This window comes from Schistocerca cancellata, chromosome 5, assembly GCF_023864275.1.
Source record: "Schistocerca cancellata isolate TAMUIC-IGC-003103 chromosome 5, iqSchCanc2.1, whole genome shotgun sequence".
Lineage (NCBI taxonomy): Eukaryota > Metazoa > Arthropoda > Insecta > Orthoptera > Acrididae > Schistocerca > Schistocerca cancellata.
This window is the reverse complement of record NC_064630.1, coordinates 360,007,994-360,030,041: the sequence shown is the minus strand read 5'-3', so window position 1 is coordinate 360,030,041 and position 22,048 is coordinate 360,007,994. Positions and strand designations below refer to the sequence as shown.

At 38.8% G+C, this 22,048-nt stretch overlaps 1 protein-coding gene across 2 annotated transcripts in view; it reads right to left on the bottom strand.

Moving 5' to 3' along the window:
* The window catches only part of LOC126188040 (laminin subunit gamma-1-like), a 330,648-nt gene that overhangs the window by 7,600 nt on the left and 301,000 nt on the right, over positions 1 to 22,048 (bottom strand). For both annotated transcript variants that reach the window (XM_049929467.1, XR_007537820.1), the window contains one exon: positions 15,040 to 15,157. In XM_049929467.1, the coding sequence (XP_049785424.1) occupies positions 15,040 to 15,157 (118 nt within the window). Of the gene's footprint in view, positions 1 to 15,039; positions 15,158 to 22,048 lie in introns of those variants that run through there.

The window sequence follows — 22,048 nt, the reverse complement described above, 5'->3', positions numbered from 1 at the left end:
AGGTGGATCAAAACAAAATGTCCAGACACTCTGTGACCAAAATGGTACTGAAACAGAGGATGACAGACTAAAGGCCGAAATACTAAATTTCTTTTTCCAAAGCTGTTTCACAGAGGAAGACTGCACTGTAGTTCCTTCTCTAGATTGTCACACAGATGACAAGATGGTTGATATCAAAATAGATGACTGAGGGATAGAAAAACCATTAAAATTGCTCAAAAAGGAAAGGCCACTGGACCTGATGGGATACCAGTTCAATTTTAACAGAAAAACAACAATACATGACAGATATTTACAACTCAAACAAATAAGCTAATGTACCATTCCAAAGGTAAAGTGGCATGGTCATCATTTTTTAATGAACACTATATGAAAGAATCATTTTACAAATACTAATGCACTGCATTTAAAATAAAAAAGTGTTTTATTTATTTATAAGGTAGTAAACGTGTAATACAACTACTAAATACTTATTTACAATGAACACATTACTGCACTGAAATTGTGCAGAAGTTATATTGTACTTATAAATATGTACACACAAGTCAGTTGGTTCTACTGAGAAATTCATCAATGGAGTAGAAGGAGTTGGCCACCAATAAATCCTTTAGGCTTCTCTTAAACTGAATTTCATTGGTTGTTAAGCTTTTCATGGCTGCTGGCAAGTTATTGAAAATGTGTGTTCCTGAATAATGCACACCTTTTTGTACAAGACTAAGTGACTTTAAATCCTTGTGAAGATTATTCTTATTTCTAGTGCTGATTCCATGAATTGAGCTGTTGGTTTGAAAAAGTGGTATATTTTTAATGACAAATTTCATTAAGGAATAAATATATTGGGAAGCAGTAGTTAATATCCCTAGTTCCCTAAACAGACTTCTGCAAGATGTTCTTGAGTTCACACCACATATAATTCTTACTGCACATTTTTGTGCCCAGTAAACTTTAGCCTGGCTTGATGAATTGCCCCAAAAAATAAACCCATATGACATTATGGAATGAAAGTAAGCATAGTATGACAGCTTTTTCATTTTTATATCCCCTGTGTCTGACACAATCCACATTGCAAATAGAGACTTGTTAAGACACTTCAGCAGTTCTGTTGTATGCTCCTCCCAGTTGAATTTATTATCAAGCTGTAATCCCAAGAATTTAACACTGTCCACCTCTTCTATCTGCTTGTCATCTTATGTTAGGCATATACTCGTGGGACACCCCTTACAAGTTCTGAACTGCATGTAGTGTGTTTTTTCGAAGTTTAATGACAAATAATGGTCTCTAGAAGAGCGTAGCATTCCAAAGGATTGAAAAAGGGCACAGGTCATCACCATTTCCAAGGAGGGACGTCGAACAGATGTGCAGAACTATTAGAGATATGTCAATCAGTTGTAGAATTTTGGAACATGTATTATGTTCGAGTATAATGACTTTTCTGGAGACTAGAAATCTACTCTGTAGGAATCAGTATGGGTTTCGGAAAAGACGATCGTGTGAAACCCAGCTCGCGCTATTCATCCACGAGACTCTGAGGGCCATAGACAAGGGTTCCCAGGTAGATGCCGTGTTTCTTGACTTCTGCAAGGTATTCGATACAGTTCCCCACAGTCGTTTAATGAACAAAGTTAGAGCATATGGACTATCAGACCAATTGAGTGATTGGATTGAAGAGTTCCTAGATAACAGAACACAGCATATCATTCTCAATGGAGAGAAGTCTTCTGAAGTAAAAGTGATTTCAGGTGTGCCACAGGGGAGTGTCGTAGAACCGCTGCTATTCACAATATACATAAATGACCTTGTGGATAACATCGGGAGTTCACTGAGGCTTTTTGCGGATGATGCTGTAGTATATCGAGAGCTTGTAACAACAGAAAATTGTACTGAAATGCAGGAGGATCTGCAACGAATTGACACATGGTGCAGGGAATGGCAATTTAATCTCAATGTAGACAAGTGTAATGTGCTGCGAATACATAGAAAGAAAGATCCTTTACATTTAGCTACAACATAGCAGGTCAGCAAATGGAAGCAGTTAATTCGATAAATTATCTGGGAGTAGACATTAGAAGTGGTTTAAAATGGAATGATCATATAAAGTTGATCGTCGGTAAAGCAGATGCCAGACTGAGATTCATTGGAAGAATCCTAAGGAAATGCAATCTAAAAACAAAGGAAGTAGGTTACAGTACACTTGTTCACCCACTGCTGGAATATTGCTCACCAGTGTGGGATGCATACCAGATAGGGTTGATAGAATAGATCGAGAAGATCCAATGGAGAGCAGCGCGCTTTGTTAGAGGATCATTTAGTAATTGCGAAAGCATTACGGAGATGGTAGATAAACTCCATTGGAAGACTCTGCAGGAGAGACACTCAGTAGCTCGGTATGGGCTTTTGTTGAAGTTTCAAGAATATACCTTCACTGAGGAGTCAAGCAGTATAATGCTCCCTCCTACGTATATCTTGTGAAGAGACCATGAGGATAAAATCAGAGAGCTTAGAGCCCACACAGAGACATACCAACAATCTTTCTTTCCACGAACAATACGAGACTGGAATAGAAGGGAGAACTGACAGAGGTACTCAAAGTACCGTCCACCACACACAGTCAGGTGGCTTGAGGAGTATGGATGTAGATGTAGATGTAGATGTAGAGAGTAGATGAGGAAGTGACCTTATAGAGGCAGGCATTTTTGTTTAAATTCTGCTTGGAATCCAGCTTTCTCACTGGTCAAACAATAGAAAGAAAGAGTTAATTCCACAATTCCTGCTCACCCACTGGTAATTAATATTCACTACTGATAACTTTGACGACAGTCATCTTTAGCTGTATGGTGGTGCTAGTTGCTTACAACATGTGTGTTGTCTTTTTTGTGTATGCTGTATTATGGTTCTCAGTCAGCATAGTCCTGCCTACTAAGGGTTTAAATTTCTCTTTTTTGATTTATGCCTTGAAAATGATAGGATGTTCACCTATCGGAATATCAGTTGTTGTCAAAGATGTCACATGTCTGCATTCCCCTAAGTTATTTGAACAATATAAACTGGGAAAACCTAGTTTTACCATAAGATAATTGTCACTCCAGTGGCTAGCAGATCAGGCAAACTATGAGAAATGGGTTACTGTAATGTACTTATATTCTTTATAACTTTTGTAACGTTGTTGACTCTCAATATTGTGTCTTATTTTTTCTAAAAGTTTGTTAAACGTAACGTGGATCAATTACAAAGCTCAACTTTTAAATTATGACAAAGATGGAAAATCACTGTGAAAATTTTTTCATGAATTGTATCACAGAGGCACATTTCATAGTTATTACAGAACAGGTTGTGAAAATCATCAAAGAGTAAAAAAAAACTGGTAGTGGCAAACATATTCTATGTATTAGCTTGTAGAACATTTCATTATGCATTGCTTGGCTTGTTGTGGTTAAGTCCTTTCTGAGGCTTAATATTTTTTTTACTTTTTATTATTGGACTGTATCAGGTAGATAATGGCATAAAACTCCTGTAACACCTTGGGCTGAAAGATCGAAGGGGGGAAAAAGTTAAATGATGCAAATTATATCGAGTCAGTAAAAGATCATCAAGGCTGATAGATGGTTTGAAGTAAAGATACTTCTGTCAAACTGTCAAAGTGCAATTTATGTGGTTTCTAAGCCTGCACAAGATTCTTACTGTTTGCTTAAAATCAATACATTGTTTTTGTTAAATCTAAATCAAACAGTTGGATGAATTACTCAATATAATTATTAAGAGACAAAGCAATGATTTCCAAATGTTTACAACTTCAAAGATGGGCAGGTACTTTCAGAAGCAATGCAGTGTCATAAATTTATCCTTTTATTTCAGCCACGATTTTCCCTGCAATGAGAACACAAAACCTGTTGATCTAGTTTGTAACACAATTGATGTGGTGAGTTTCAAAACCTGCCTCATGACAATTTTGGTCATACTGAATTATGTTCCCCATCCTGTTATCAATATCAAATTCTACCATGTGCTGAAAAGTTATCTTGCATAATTCAACCATTTGCTGTAACAGAAGCCTTTGAATATACCGGTTAGTTTTAAATTCTACTATGTGAACAGAACTATTTCATTTTTCCCCTTTCCTACAATGTCTATGCACCAATCATAATGCTTCCCATCCACACTGCCTTGTTTCTCACTGCCTTGTGTCTAGGGTTTTAGAGCAAGGACAGCCTGTTATTTTGTGAGCTGTAGTTGTGAGTACTGAGTGTGTTGTCACCCAAGATAGAGAGCATAGGAACTGCTACACACTGTAGTACAGGTGAAGGAAGGATAGGAGCTTGACAACCATATCTTAAAAAATGCAAAACTATTCACCCAAAGTGAATGCTAACTGGCATTCCTGTTGCAGAGGCAATGGTGGTTAATGTTAAAAAACTATTGGTGAGCATTTTGGTGCACAGTGGCTAAATAATACTTATCCGCATTACTATAAACTTGTAACTGAAAACAACAAAGTGACTTAAAATGTGAATACAGAAGGGATGACAAAATGTCTGAACAAAGACCTACAGAAGAGAACAACAACATTGATTTTGTGTAAAAAGAAATGACCAGTTAAACTTGTGTAGCCACTTATATTTTAACATTGTTAATTCAAGGGATAGACTAAAACATTATATTATTGATTATGAGAGGTTTGATTGCTAAAAAAAGTGCTATGACACTTTTTTCACTATTCTCTTCAAATTGAGTTTCGAAACTGCCAATGTGAAAATAAATTACACAAAATTCTTGACAACAATGGCTTCAGATCTTTGAATATTCTCGATGCTTATACAGATTACAAACGGAAATTAATTCACTGAATTTGAACTTTTGTAAGTATAATACTATAGAAGTTACACATTTTGCTTATGTTTCCTTAAATATTAATACAGTAACATGGCAGATATTGCAGTTTGCTGCCTCAGTTGCTTAGAAAGATTTGAAACAAAAAAAGACAGCTTTTTTTTTCTCTTGGATTCCTTTCACCAGGCAAAACTTTTTGTGCTGCTGACAGACACGTACAAAAGTCCACAACGCTAGCCTAGATTTCTTGGGAAGAAGAGAAGGAAGGTTAGTGGAATGTAAAAAGAATGATAAGTCACTCAGATCACAGGAAGATGGGGACCCATCTTTCTTCCTGGCAGTATTAAACATTTTGGCACCTGAAGCGAAGTACTGGTCAGTAATTCTGCCTTCAATTTTAGTTTTCTCATTTCTCTTTTTGATACTGAATTGTTTGTCAGTCTCATTGTATTATTCAGTTCATTTCTACATACGATTCAGTTTTTGTCACTCTTGTAATAGTTGCAGATAATATGTTTTCCTGCAATGCTTTAATCCACAATAACTCACATCAAACACCACTAACTGGAGATCAGATCTGCATAAAACATTACTGTTAGGTCCTTCAACACTTTAATTCACATAAGCTCACATTAAAAACCATTAATTGAAGATCATATCTGTATGGAACTCTACTGGTGGCTCTACATCCATACTCTGTGAACCATAACAGAGATACATCCCATTGTACAGTCATTTGGGCATTTTCCTATTCCATTCCAATATGGAGCACAGGAAGAATTGTCATTTACATGCCTCTGTGCATGCCATAATTAATCTAATTTTGTCCTATTATCCCTATGGGAGCAATATGTAGGAGGTTGTAGTATATTCCTAGGGTCATTATTTAAAACCAGTTCTTGAAAGTTTGTTAGCGCACTTTCCTGGGATAGTTTCCATGTATCTTCAAGAGTCTGCCAGTTCAGTTCTTTCAACATGTCTGTGACACTTTCCTTTGGGTCAAACCAATATGGGACCAATTTTTTTGGCCTTCTCTGTATATATTCAATACCCGCTGTTAGTCCCACTTAGTATTGGACCTAAACACTTCAGCAATATTGTAGCATGGGTTGCATGAGTGATTTGTAAGCAATCTCCTTTATAGACTAATTGCATTTCCCTAGTATTCTACCAAGAGACCGAAGCCTGCTATCTGCTTTACCCACAACTGAGCCTGTGTAATCATTCTGTTTCATATTCCAGTGTTACACCCTGGTAAATGTATGAATTTACCAATTCCAACTGTGACCCTCTGATTTTAATTCATAGGATATTATGATATTTCTTATTTATTTATTTATTTATTATTTTTTGTGAAGTGCACAGTTTTACATTTCTAAGCATTTAAATTGAGTTTCTAGCCTTTGCATCACTTTAAAAGCTTACCCATGTTAGACTGAATATTTGTGCAGTTTTGTGCAGACTGTACTTTGCTGTAGATCACTGCATCATTTACAAAAATTTGGAGGTCACTATTAGTGCTATCTGCAAGGTCATTAATGTTCAACATGAACAGCATGGGACTCAACTCACTTCCTGGGGTACATTTGAAGTTACTTCTACATCTGTCAATGGCGCTCCATCCTAGATAATGTGCTGATAGATTATAGTTAGAAGGGGGGCTAACTCCACCACAAATGCAGTATAGAATCTGATGGGGATTCCATCAGGCCCTGAGCTTTGTTCAATTTTATTGATTTCAGCTGTTTCACGATGCCACTGGCACTAACACTTTTTTCACTAATCTTTTCAGTGGGACAATACCCCTGGGTTTTCCTTTGTAAAGGAACATTTGAAAACAGAGTTAGCACTTCTGCTTTTTTCTTTTTTGCTCTCAATTTCTATTCCTGTTTTGTCCATGAGTGACTGGACACTAACTTTGGTACCACTAACAGCCTTTACATATGACCAGAATTTCTTTGGGGTTTGTGAAAGATCTTTCAACAATATTCTGACTTCCCACATTGCTCTCTTGACTGCCAAACATGTTTCATTCAGCATCTCTCTGTCTATATCTCTATTCTTTGTTTTATAGCTATTATTTAGTAGTCTCTGTTTCTTTAGAAGTTTCTTTACAGTGACTGTATACCATGGAGGATCTCTCCTATCATGAACTGTTCTTCTGGGTACATATCTGTCCACTGCATGGTCAACTATTCTTTTAAAAGTGAGTCATAGCTCTTCTACATGCTCCACTCATGAACTAAAAGTTTCAGATTCCTCACTGACATATGACACTACTGCTCCTTTGTCTAGTTTGTTGAACATATAAATCTTCCTACTAGTTTTAGTTGCACTTCAGTATTCATTTTTGCTATTACTGTGTCATGGTCACTGATACCAGTTTCAGCCTCAAAGAGATCAGATCTGTTTGTTGCCGTTAGATCTAATATATTTCCATCATGAGTGGGTTACAAACTATCTGTTCTAGGAGAAGGCATTTGGTAATGTTTCACAGGGCATCTTGTCACATCCACCACTAGTAAAACTATAATTATCCCAATTGATGGTTGGATGATTACAGTATGATTAGGGAACTTATGAATGAGCAAACTGAGGTTCAAAAGAGTTTTTGATTACATCAGGAGGTGAGTCAAGTATTCGATAGAAGGACCTTATTTTAATTTTATCCTCACCCTTGTTACTGAGTCTTGCCCAGACAATCTCATATGCAGCTTCAATTTCTATCTTGGTAGATTTCAGTATACTAATCCTTTTGGTACATGCTTAAATCTTCCCCAAAGTTCTCACTACTGTCAACTTCAGGTTTTAACCAGCTTTCTGTGACTAGTATTATGTGAGATTTAGTTCTTTTTAGGAGTGCTTCAAACTCTGGCACTCTGTTGCAAATGCTTTGGCAGTTAACCACTAGGATTTTAATACTCTCATTTGCGAGGGGCCTTTCTCTGGATCTTCAACTGACACTTCTCAGTTTCTTATGGCTATTGTCATCTGGATTTGATGGAGAGTCACCTAATCTACTTGGGTAGCTGCCTCTGATATGTAGTGCACACCTGACTCATTTTGGGGGACCCTGCAACTCTCAACCCTATGGCACAGTTCTAGAAAGTCACAGCCTAGCTTGTAACAGAACATTTGCCACCTCTGGTTCAGGCCTTCCACTCAATTAAGAAACTGAGCACAATGATATGTTCTGGGGAAAATGTTTCTGATTGTGAGCTTCATCGGAACTCCATGAGCAAAGCCAGTAATCTCAGCCTTCTCTGCTAGTCTTTGGAATGATCCAAGTATGAGCTCAGAGCGAAAATGCATAATTTGTTCCATAATGCACCACAGTATGCAGTTGGATGCACCTTGTTACCTTAATGGCTGCCAGAATAACCTCTTCAACATGCTGAATGAGGCCCCCAGGCATATACACTTGAGTGCACTTGGTGTTCCTTCCACTTCCTTGCTGCAATTTCTCTAAGGGGGTACCACTGTTCGCCTTATGTTTGAATTGCTGATGATTGATAGATCCCTATCCATTTGCATTCACTGCCTGTTGACTCAGGACACAGTAGGTTTCCCAACAGGTAAATCAAGTCTTGCTGGCTCAGTTTCAGCTTCAGTGGAAGACAGCACCTCAAACGTAAGGGTCAGGTGGATGGGTGCAACAGCCTAAGTTCTACCTGAACCTTGTCTCCACTGCAGAGGATTCCTAGACCTATCACTGACATGCCACTCACAGCCAAGTGGACAAGTAATGATGGGTCCTGTGTTTCCTGCAGGAGAGACAATATCCACAGGAGAGGATAGTACTTGATGTATCACTGATACAGAACTAGGTATATCTGGTACAATCTCCCCATAGCCCTTCCAACACATCCATTTGTAACAGCTTCTAATTGCTTGACAGCAGTCAGGGCAATTGCCAGATGCTTACAAGTAGCAACCAACGCATCTCCTGCCTGAGAACAGTACACATGGTGGGACTGCATTATGCTTGGTAAAATATTTTACAGAACAGTAATTTAATAACTTTATACTAGGCTTGCCAGTTCTCATTTAATTTATGAGTCTGATATGCTACAAGTATTATCAGGAGCTTTTTGGAACTAAAGTGATTCACAGCCAAAAACAAGATACCTATGGCAACAGAAAACTTGGCACAAGTTTTGCTTTTTCTCTGACACTTTTCAGGTTACAGACACCAAGAAAATTTGGCAGTAGCGTTAATTTACCATAAATGCTGACAATATACATTCATATTAAAGAAAAGAGAAGTAGTGCAACATGATACATTACTTGTAAATTGCAAATGCTGATCTATTATAAAATAGATTATATAAAATATCTGTAATTTACAAAAAACCTTGCAAGTGTCTGAAACTTCTTAAAAAGATAATTTTTTCATGTAAATATATGAACTTAGTGTACTGCTGGCTGTGAATGAGGGTACTGTGGACAAAGTTTCTGCAAAACATACATTAAGTTTACAGTTGATGATATAATACAAAACAATACTACAACTAATCAAACACTTGCCAATCCCATAGATGAAATAACTTTAACCAGAGACACAAACTAACCACAGAAAAATAAAGTTCTTGTATGGCCACACCAAGGTATTATTCCAACAAAATTACACGATGTTTCAAGAATACAAAACTATACACCAGCTACAGAAGCCACTAACAATCTACAATGATTATTGATATACATACCATGGAAATTAGAGACATTTTCACAATCAGGACTCTACAAAATTAACCGTGAAGCATGGTCAAAATTTTATATTGGACAATCAGGAAGGAAAGATAGCACACAATTTAAAGACTGCATGACAATAGCCCATGTATATTTTCTGCACACTTAAAAGACAAAACCACAAAATACCTACTTCAAATATTAGATAAGTTACAGGAAGGAAAAACAAAGGATATAATGAAAGAAACTTAAATTTACAGCCATCTAAAAGATTAGTCAGATAGAATTTTAAATGAGCAAACAGACCTGTGAAATGGGAAACTCCTACACAACTTTTTACCAGTGCTACGACAAAGCATTACAGAACCATAGAATGTAAAATTATCACTACACTCATTAATAAATATGACTGTAATTTGAAACATCACACAAACATAAAGCAGTTTTTTACTCAGACTCTCATAGTTTTCAGTACTGTTTCATTAGACTACTGTGATCAATTTTATATATAAGATCTTTGTAACAACTATTCAAAAGTGACATGCACCCACAATAAGGGTACAAATATTTACAAGTAATTTTAAAGAAATTACATACAATCATATTTACACCAATGATGAAAGATAATTAAGTATAATTGAGAAAAAAGTATATGCAAGTTAATTAACAAATTTCTGTAAAATAATTATAAACTTCCTAGTGTTAAGTATGTTAAAGCATGGACGTTATATATAAGAGCTTTGCAACAACTGCTTGAAAGTCACTTGCTCCTAAAATAGTGTATAAGCTCTCTAATTTATTTTATAAGCATAACATGCAGTCACAGGAGCAAGGAGATACATGGCATAATTTACTACTAAAGAACCATTCATACAGTAAATAACAATGCGTGTAGTATACCTAAAGATGTGACTTTTCCCTATATCAATATCACAAGTGTCACTAGTGCATCCAATGTATAATGCTTTCGTTTTAGATGACTTAAAATGGCCTAAGGCCAAAATTGTACAACTGTACAAGAAATAAAGAGAATAGTAGCTGAAGGCATCATGAAATCATTCAAAAAATTCAGCGAAACTGCAGACCCTATCACACTGAAAATTACTACACAAAATATAACATCCCCCCCCCCCTCCCCCCAATGAACCATTGACCTTGCCACTGGTGGAGAGGCTTGTGTGCCTCAACGATATAGATAGCTGTACCGTAGGTGCAACCACAACGGAGGGGTATCTGTTGAGAGGCCAGACAAACATGTGGTTCCTGAAGAGGCACAGCACCAGCCTTTTCAGTAGTTGCAGGGGCAACAGTATGAATGCTTGACTGATCTGGCCTTGTAATATTTAGCAAAACGGCCTTGCTGTCCTGGTATTGTGAACAGAAGGGGAAACTACAGCCATAATTTTTCCCGAGGGCATGCATTTTTACTGTATGGTTAAATGATGATGGCATCCTCTTGCATAAAATATTCCAGAGGTAAAATAGTCACCCATTCAGATCTCTTGGCAGGGACTACTCAGGAGGAAATTGTTATCAGGAGAAAGAAAACTGGCATTCTATGGATCGGGGCATGTAATGTCAGATCCCTTAATTGGGTAGGTACGTTAGAAAATTTAAAAAGGGAAATAGATAGGTTAAAATTAGATATAGTGGGAATTAGTGAAGTTCAGTGGCAGAAGAAACAAGATTTCTGGTCAGATGAATACAGAGTTAGAAATACAAAATCAAATAGGGGTAACACAGGAGTAGGTTTAGTAATAAATAAAAAAATATGAGCGAGAGTAAGCTACTACAAACAGCATAGTGAATGCATTATTGTAACCAACATAGGGAGGACCAGTTTGGATTCTGTAGAATTGTTGGAACATGTGAAGCAATACTGCCCCTACGACTTCCGCCAGAAGAGAGATTAAGGAAAGGTAAACCTACGTTCCTAGGATTTGTAGACTTAGAGAAGGCTTTTGATAATGTTGATTGGAATATTTTCTTTCAAATTCTGAAGGTGGCAGGGGTCAAATACAGAGAGTGAAAACCTATTTACAATGTGTACAGAAACCAGATGGCACAGTTCTAAGAGTCGATGGACATGAAAGGTAAGCAGTGGTTGGGAAGGGAGTGAGACAGGGTTGTAGCCTATCCCCACTGTTATTCAGTCTGTATAATAAGCAAGCAGTAAAGGAAATGAAAGGAAAATTCAGAGCAGGAATTAAAATCCATGTAGAAGAAATAAAAACATTTGAGGTTTTCCAACCATATTGTAATTCTGTCAGAGACAGTAAAGGACCTGGAAGAGCAGTTGAACGGAATGGACAGTGTCTTGAAATGAGGATATAAGATTAACATTAACAAAATCAAAATGAAGATAATGGAATGTAGTCAAGTTAAATAGATAGCCTCGAGTCGAATGAAAATGCTGTTGCCTCACGAGCAAGATATACAGTCCCCTGACGTCATAGCGATAAGCTTGTCTGGGTGTGGCAGGAAGTAAGCATGCTCAGTAGCACAATGACGGCACCGGAAGCTAAATTTTCCAGCGATCCTCCGCTGCCCAACGGCGGCCGAGCAAAGCTCGTTCAAGGTCACCCGCCAAGATGGCGGCGCACACAGCAATGAATGATTGGACCAGTAAGGAAATGCATGACAGTGAGGAAATTAGGTTAGGAAATGAGTCACTTAGAGTAATAGATGAGTTTTGTTATTTGGGAAGCAAAATAACTGATGATGGTCAAAGTAGAGAGGATATAAAATGTAGACTGGCAATGGAAAGGAAAGCGTTTCTGAAGCAGATAAATTTGTTAACATTGAGTACTGATTTAAGTGTCAGAAAGTCTTTTCTGAAAGTACACTACTGGCCATTAAAACTGCTACACCACGAGGATGATGTGCTACAGACGTGAAATTTAGCTGACAGGAAGAAGATGCTGTGATATGCAAATGATTAACTTTTCAGAGCATTCACACAAGGTTGGCACCGGTGTCAACACCTACAACGTGCTGACATGAGGAAACTTTCCAACCGATTTTTCATACACAAACAGCAGTTGACCGGCATTGCCTGGTGAAATATTATTGTGATGCCTCGTGTAAGGAGGAGAAATGCATACCATCATGTTCCTGACTTTCATAAAGGTCGGATTGTAGCCTATTGTGATTGTGGTTTATCGTATCATGACATTGCTGCTTGCGTTGGTCAAGATCCAATGACTGTTAGCAGAATATAGAATCGGTGGCTTCAGGAGGGTAATACAGAACACCTTGCTGGATCCCAATGGCCTCATATCACTAGCAGTCGAGATGACAGGCATCTTATCCGCATAGCTGTAACAGATGTTGCAGCCATGTCTCGATCCCTGAGTCAGGAGATGGAGACGTTTGCAAGACAACAGCCATCTGCACGAACAGTTCGACGATGTTTGCAGCAGGATGGACTATCAGCTCGGAGACCATGGTTGCGGTTACCCTTGACGCTGCATCACAGACAGGAGCGCCTGCGATGGCATACTCAATGACGAAACTGGGTGCATGAATGGCAAAACATCATTTTTTCGGATGAATCCAGGTTCCGTTTACAGCATCATGACGGTCGCATCCATGTTTGGAGACATCGTGGTGAACGCACATTGGAAGCGTGTATTCGACATTTCCATACTGGCGTATAACTCGGCATGATGGTATGGGTTTCCATTGCTTACATGTCTCGGTCACCTCTTGTTCGCATTGACAGCACTTTGAACAGTGGACGTTACATTTCATATGTGTTAACGACCCGTGACTCTACCCTTCATTCGATCCCTGCAAAACCCTACGTTTCAGCGGGATAATGCATGACTGCATGTTGCAGGTTCTGTACGGGCCTTTCTGGATACAGAAAATGTTCGACTGCTGCCCTGGCCAGCGCACTCTCCAGTTCTCTCACCAATTGAAAATGTCTGGACAATGGTGGCCGAGCAACTGGCTCGGCACAATATGCCAGTCACTACTCTTGATGAACTGTGGTATTGTGTTGAAGCTGCATGGGCAGTTCTAGTATAATATCTTTGTTCAATGAATACCCATTTATCATCCGCATTTCTTCTTGGTGTAGCAATTTTAATGGCCAGTAGTGCATTTGTATGGAGTGTAGCCATGTATGGAAGTGAAACATGGATGATAACTAGTTTAGACAAGAAGAGAATAGAAGCTTCCAAAATGTGGTGCTATAGAAGAATGTTGATGATTAAATGGGTAGATCGCATAACTAATGAGGAGGTACTGAATAGAATTGAGGAGAAGAGAAATTTGTGGCGCAACTTGACTAGAAGAAGGGATCAGTTGGTAGTAGTACACGCCATCCAAGCTCTGTTTGACTCAATGCCCAAGCGTATCAAGACTGTTATTACGGCCAGAGGTGGTTGTTCTGGGTACTGATTTCTCAGGATCTATCACCCAAATTGTGTGAAAATGTAATCACATGCCAGTTCTAGTATAATATATTTGTTCAATGAATACCCATTTATCATCCGCATTTCTTCTTGGTGTAGCAATTTTAATGGCCAGTAGTGTATTTGTATGGAGTGTAGCCATGTATGGAAGTGAAACATGGATGATAACTAGTTTAGGCAAGAAGAGAATAGAAGCTTTCAAAATGTGGTGCTATAGAAGAATGTTGATGATTAAATGGGTAGATCGCGTAACTAATGAGGAGGTACTGAATAGAATTGAGGAGAAGAGAAATTTGTGGCGCAACTTGACTAGAAGAAGGGATCAGTTGGTAGTACATGTTCTGAGGCATCAAGGGATTGCAATTTGGTATTGGAGGGCGGCATGGAGGGTAAAAATTTTAGAGGGAGATCAAGAGATGAATACACTAAGCAGATTCAGAAGGAGTGGGTTGCAGTTGTTACTTGGAGATCAAGAAGCTCGCACAAGATAGAGGAGCATGGAGGGCTGCATCATACCAGTCTCTGGACTGAAGGCCACAACAACATATAACATTCCCTATAAACACAGCTTACATTTACAATTAACAATTTAGTACTGCACAATATACCATGATAATCACATAAGTTTTGATGAAATCAACACAGAAAACATGTATAAATTCAACATCAAGTTTTTGTACCTAAATTTTTGTGAAACATCATTTTGCTTGAAAACAAAGTAAATACTGGGAGTCAGCTTAGATACATAAAGTATATGTAAATAAACGTACTGATTGCACGGATTTTGCAACTTAGCTTACTTTGTGTCCCCTGTTACACTAGTGTGCTAAGGATGGACTCTACAACTTCAGTATATCTCAGAAATACAATGTGAAATGTGTAGCACAAAATGAAATACAACAATGCTGTACACTAACATTATGTTTGGCCAAGATAATCTTTTACATCTGCAGTCATTATAACCTCTTTTTTTGACTATTCACATAAACTTTTTCTACACATCAGTGTTCATGTTTCATTGATAAATTCTTCCATTAAGAAAAATTCTGATGTAAATGTTCTATTCACTGATATGGTAATCTAGATGGATGAGATTTACTATTACCTAATTCAGAAAACTTAGTCATTTCTTCAGTGATAGATCTTATCTGTTGCAGAGACCACTGTGCTACTTTTAATGTTTCCACCTGATCGTATCTCATCTGATCTATGTCACCTTTCACCTGAAACAAAATTAAAGTTGTGAATAATATAAATTTCATCAAGTTCATTTTAGTACTGAATTCTATCATGCTATCCTGAATCATTTGCATCCAGCATTAAGGTATGCTGTGTATAAACATTTTCACTTTAGAAAGGTAAATCTTTGGTAATTGGTGAAATGGGTGGCAGAGTGCCATTTGTAACATTAACTAGAGGAGAAAAAAGGAACTGTGGTAGTTGTGTTGCTCACTGAACACAACAGGTGAATACTGTGGGTTTGCTAAGTGTGGAGGGTAAAACAGATGGGTAAAGCATGAGAACCACGTAACAAAAAGATGTCTAAATACAAAAAAGTTCCTTTATTGGAACATTAACAGGCACAATTAATTGCAGAACACATTAATAGCAGAACACATTTACAAACGTAAGTTGCCACAAAAATGTCTCTGAACAAAAACTCTTAGTTGTGTTGGCCCGGTAATCCTACCACCCATGAACGCATTATGAATGAATATGAGGAGTGCCCACTGCCTGTGTGTGGTGTAATCAGTTTACACATCTTTAAAGACAACAAAGGGACCATCATGAATGTTCTTGAGGTATCATAAATGGGGCTGATCTAACACAATGACCGAGGAAATATGCAAATAGATGAACTTGGAAGTACCGTGAGTTCATCTAACCTAACAGAGTGATCAAAGCAAAATACAAATAAACAAACTTGAGGTACCATGGGTGAAGCTAATCTAATACAGTGATCAAAGCAAAATACAATATACAAATAAACAAAGATGAGGTACCATAAGTGAAACTAACCTAACACAGTGACTAAAGCAAATACAAAATACAAATAAAAGAACTTGAGGTCCAGTGGTCAAAGCTGGTCTAATATAGTTGGGGATTTCAGTCTCTAACAGCTGCATGCATGATGCTGCATTAATTTATGTATAGTTCACAAAAAGATGTTGGATCTTGCCACACTACCTACAATTTAAGCCTCAAACGAGCACGCTGTTTCTCATAATGCAAGTGCACACACAACATGCTTTGTACAATTGCAGAGAACAGCTGTCTTTCTTTTACCAGGGAAACATTTATGATGAAAATCACAGTTTAATCTCAGTTTAATTCAAAAATGATAAAATAAACTTACATTAAATGAGCTAAATCACTGTTTAATTAGGCAATAAAAAATAAAATGTCATTATATCACTGTCGCTCCACACAAGTATTAAACCACAATAATGATGCACTCAAATCATTAAATGGTGCAGCTGCATCAGATCACTGCCAACTGCTTATTTGATTGCTAATTATCTTGTAGATAACAGCCACATTTTGGGACTGCTGCTAGCTCGGAATCTGGTTCATTTTTCTGCACAGATTGTACGTTTTTTATGACGACACAACGTATCACTGTGTTAACTGAAGCAATCTCACAATTGCAAAACAGTGGAATAGTATAAGACAATGGTATCTGTAACTGGTGCACATTATACATAGGCATGCTTACTCAAGGGTTAATGGACTGATAAAGTTTATACTCTATGCAAAGGGCATGGGATCACAAGGCAGGTGGTGAATAATGCTGTCCTGAAGTATGGTATCCACCTTGCCTTCTAATTTTCCATAGGCATCATGGGAGCCTGCAACACTGTTCATTTTACAGACACACAAACCTGACTCACCATTTATATCTTCATGGGTTATGCAACTATCTGAGTGCTCTGCAACAAGCCAGTGTGTTCTGATAATGAAATAACTTAAACATAAACTTAACACCAAAAGAACATTAAATTGTTGCATTTCTCGTGTGCACAGCTTGGCATCAGCAGGAGAAGTCCAGGTGTTGGGGAGGCTTCCTGTAGCATGTTTTAGGAAAAAATCCCAAGTGCTTCAGCAAAAAGGTGTGTAGCAGAGAAAACTCTTGTTCTCAGATGCATTCAGTTAGTGATGAAGTTTTTGCTGAGCAATGAGCCATTTGCTACAGTGCAAGATCATCACTCGAGCAGACAGGTGGTGAGCACAAAAAAATAGTAGTGCATCACCGCACAATACTACCCCCTCGCCCCCCCCCCTCCCCCTTGAAGAAGAAGAAAGCAGGGGTTGCAGAATGCATGACCACTCCCAATATCGATTACCAAACTACCACTTGTGGAAGCATGGTGTCAGTGGAGGAAGGGCCACTGACGATGGTGGAGACACTGCGCGATACATGGCGGTCTCTGTGACATTGCATCCCGAGCTCAGCATGGTGGTAACATCCAACTGCATTGTCAAACGGGATGGGGGAGGGGCAGTGATGCACATGAGAGGGGGGCATAGTTGAATATGCTGCAATGTGGGGGCAGAGCCTGGTGGAGCATATGGGAAGAAGCTCATGCTCAGGCAAGTTGCACATTGTAGGAAGTGCACAGCACACGCTGCCCTGTACTGACACTGTACACACCCACTGCTACCACCTCTTGCTAGTACACTAAGTCACACTTTGTGGTGAAGGTGTGTGATGGCATCATGGGGCTGGTGACAGGTGCCTCAGTATCGAACATGTGGTGTTGGTGCCTCTTCACTCAGACAAGGCACCAGAGGACAGGGCCAACAGCGAGTGTGAGGTAGTAGGTTTCAGGGCCAGCTCTGCTGGGTGTAGTGTGATGGCAGGGTGGCCTCCACTCTCAGTTCCCAAATATTGCCCACCAAGTTGGCAGTGTACATCACCTCAATTTCGATGACAGATGGTGCGGAAGGGCTGGGAGGTTGGATGTGTATGCCATCTTCAATCAGTCGAGAGATACTGTGGTGGCAGCATGACATAGATGTATATAAAAGGTCTTCTACCTGCACTTGAGAACAGGGTGCAGGCCTGAGTACTGTTGGCAGAGCAGTGACTGGCTGGTGTCCATCCAGGGCACAACATGCATGCAGATGCAGAGGTACTGATGCACAAAGGATTTGTACTCACCAAGGCATTGTTGGGGCACCGGGCATATGTGTGTCGTGTAGTTACTATACATAGACTGGGTTGCAGGTGGTGGCCAGCAGGGGCTGCAGCTTGATGAAGTTGCCTGGGACAGTGAGCAGCTGCCCATAGACGACTTCCGCTGTGGACACATGCAAGTTAGTTTTGTGGGCCACCCACAATGCTAGGAGAACTAGAGGCATGGTGACAGACCAAGTTATGGTTTGCATGCAAGGATGGCTTTTAGGATCATGCAGAATCTCTCCACCATGCCATTAGTCACAGAGTGGTAACTAGTAATAAAATGGACGAGCATACCACAGGTTTTGTTTAAACAGGCAAGATGTGAGTTGTCATCCATGGTCCATCATCATGTGTCTGGGGTATCCAAAATACAAGACCCAATTGTCCATGATAGCCTTTGTTACTGTATCCACCATGATGTCAGGCAGTAACACGGCTTCTGGCCACAGTTTGTACCTCTTGATGATGGTGAGGATGTACTGGTGGTTGTTTGGCAATGGAAGGGGGCCTACAACGTCAATTATGGACAAGGGAATAACAATGGTCCACTGGGACAAGTGCTAGCATGGGAGGCAGGTGTGAGCCCAATCAGTGTAGTCCCATTGAATGTCAGGCCAGATGAATGCTCCCACATGAGGGCCGCAGATACACAGGCGCCAGGATGTGACAGGTCATGGAGGTGTTTGAATGCCACCTTGCAGAATTTGGAGGTTGAGGCCAGTGTTTGGTCTTTCTGCAGCCTTAGCAGCTCAGGAATGGCTGCCTTGGTGGCAACCATACCAGTGTAGTTGAGTGGGGCAGTGAGAGTGCAGGAGTAACTGAGGCAGTCAGTGACGAAATTATCGATGCCTACCACGTGCCAAATGTCAGTTGTGAACTGACTTTACTCATGATGAGAGAACTGCCTATGGGAATTATAAGTGCCTTCCTTTTGACAAAACTCTGTCATAAGCGGGTGGTGGTCAGTCAAGATCATGAACGGGTGTCCTTCCACGGAGGGGTGGAAGTAGTTGGCCGCTTCATAGACAACAAGAAGCTTAAAGATGTACACTACCTAGTGCCGCTGTGGCTCAGAGAGCTTCATGGAAAAAAAAATTTCGGCAACTGGCAGGAACCTGGCAGATGGTTGTTGTCAAAGGATGAAACCTAGGGCAGACTGGCTGGAATCAGTAGAATTCATGAGCTGGGCAGTCAGTTGGGGTTGCACCAGGAGGCGGTATCAGTTTACACAGTATTTTAAGACAACAAGAGGAACATCGTTAATGTGTTTAACATATAGGAAAAAGGGGCCAATCAAACACAGTGATCAAGGAAATATTCAAATTAAAAAAAGTTAACTTGTAGGTACTTTGAGTATATCTAATCTAAAATGGTGATTAAAGCAAAATACAAATTAACCAACTTGAGGTGCCAGAAGTGAAGCTAATCAAACACAGTGACAAAATCAATTAAAAAATACAAATAAATGAACACGAGGTACAATAAACGAAGCTAATCTAACACAGTTGGCGATTTCAGTCTCTAGCAGCCTCAATGGTATGCATGTAGCTCACAAAAAGAGGTGGATCTTGCCACACTTGCTATAATTTAACAAGCTCTGTGATGGGGATACTATACACTCTGGACGCATGTCTGTGAGGCAGGTGCTAAATAATGTTGCCCTGGAGTATGGCACCAATCTCACCTACTAGTTCTCCCCAGGCATCAGAGGAGCCTGCAGTGCTGCTAGTTTTACAGACACACACAACCAACTCATCATTGATGTCTTCAAGGGTCATGCTCCTATCTGGGAGCACTGCATCAAGTCATTAAGTTCTGATAATGAAATGACATGAACATAAACTTAACACCAAATGAATATCAATCACTGCACTTGTCATTTGGACAGCTCTGCATTGACTTGGGAAGAGCAGAGAGTTGGGGACATTTCCTGTAGCATGCCTTATGGAAAAACCACATGCAGAGTGCCAAAGTGGCACATGATAGAGAAAATTCTTGTCTTCAGATGCATACAGTTCAGAGTGCAGTTTTTCTGGGCAACACATCATCTGTTACAGTGCAAGATTGTGTGCTAGAGCAGGATAGTGATGAGCACAAACACATAGCAGTGCATCACCTCAGTGTATTATGATATAGCTTGACAGATGTAGTTTTTATCACAAGAACCAGTAAGAGACATTTTGTAGCAGGAAACAACTCTCAAAGTCCAAGCTGAGTCAGAGTTGTGCCTTTGATATGCAATGTAAATAAAAACAGTCAAGCAGAATGTTTTGTTCTTTTTGTGACCACAATGAAGGGACATTTTAAGATATCCAATACAATCATCTAACTTCCTAAACAATAACAATGTAGAAGCTGGGCTGAGGTATTCTGTTGTGGACTTTGAGCCAATGGCTTCATCTGAAGCTGTAAACTTGTATGAAGGTGAAAGACTTTAAATGTTTGTGTTTTTAACAAGAAATATGGTGACATTTTCAAATTCTGTGAACCATCATTAATTGATTAATACATGGCAGAAATGATTTGTGATGTAGGTATGATGCTCTAATTTCAGTCATATAGTGTATTACATTGACCTTTGTCTGCATTTTTTTTTTAAAAAAGTTGGTAGTCATAGTGCAGAGATGCATTTTGCTCCTTACATGTAGATATTGTATTCCATTGTTAGATACAGCAGTCTGTCTCTGTTTGATCTGAGATGACCTCTTATCTGGAGATGACTTAGTAAAATTTGCATTCTACATATAGTGTGATAAGATCTCATACTCTTTGCTCATCAGTATATGTAGCTATGTTCATCAATAAATTTAGCTATGCGCCATTACTCTGTAAACTAATTCCTGGCATTTGTACACTAGCATTCAACATTTTTCTTGCCTCTCTTATGTCATTGTACATTGATTATGCCTTTTGCATTTACTAAACTTCATTTTTTCTTATTATGTCTTATCTTTCTTACAGTATCACATTTGGTGTACTACTGTCCTTGTAACTCTTGAAGGAACATTAACTGCTCCTGCAATAATAAATTCTCTCAAACTTATATTGATGGATAAATTTTTGGTGCATTTCAGTGTGGCTCAAAATAAGGTTTATGTTGGTTTGTTTGTCTTGCCTTCCTACCATTATTGTGCAAGATACACTTTCTTTAACACTTTCACATCTCATCACATGAATAATTCTGCTGTGAATCTCACATTAAACTATATTATTTTAAGCTTTTTCTCACTAAATAATTGTAAGGATTTCTCAGTGCATGATTACATTTTTTGACACAGTTACATGGGTATCTTACAAAATTCATTAGGACAGTGTATTCAATAACTATGAATAAACATACATTGGAGTAGAGCTTCATGCACAGGAATAGGAATTTGTGTCATTATCTGTTTATGAATTAAGGCACCAAGGTTTTTCACCTAAGTTGAGGTTGTAACATTGTCTGATGGAGGTTAATAATTTATCTGAGTCTGCTCACACAATATATGTGGGGATACACAAATCTGTTTCTTAATTTTTAAATGAGTGAGCTTTGCACCTTTTCCCTCTAAGTGTAGGATGCCTACATCTATCATTATTCATAATTTTTGTTTAAGTTATGTTCAACGAAAGACGAGTCTGGCTTCTTTTCTCTCCAGTTTCAATGATGTTCTCTCAGCCTAGTACTCCCAGCCTGTCCAGTGTAGCAGGACTGACACTTTTGGCCGATGATCTTATAAACCTCACTTTTCATTGCAACAGTTCAGAATCAATGAAAATCATTAAGTTCATAAGCAGTCATATTCTTGAAATAGACACATCCACCCATCTGAAACCTTATCAGTCTAATCCTATTTGCAAAGCATGACTTTTATTTTCATTCATAATATATCATCATAGTGTAATGTAACAGGGATTAAACATCTGCATGTACCAGTCGTACAAAGTTTAT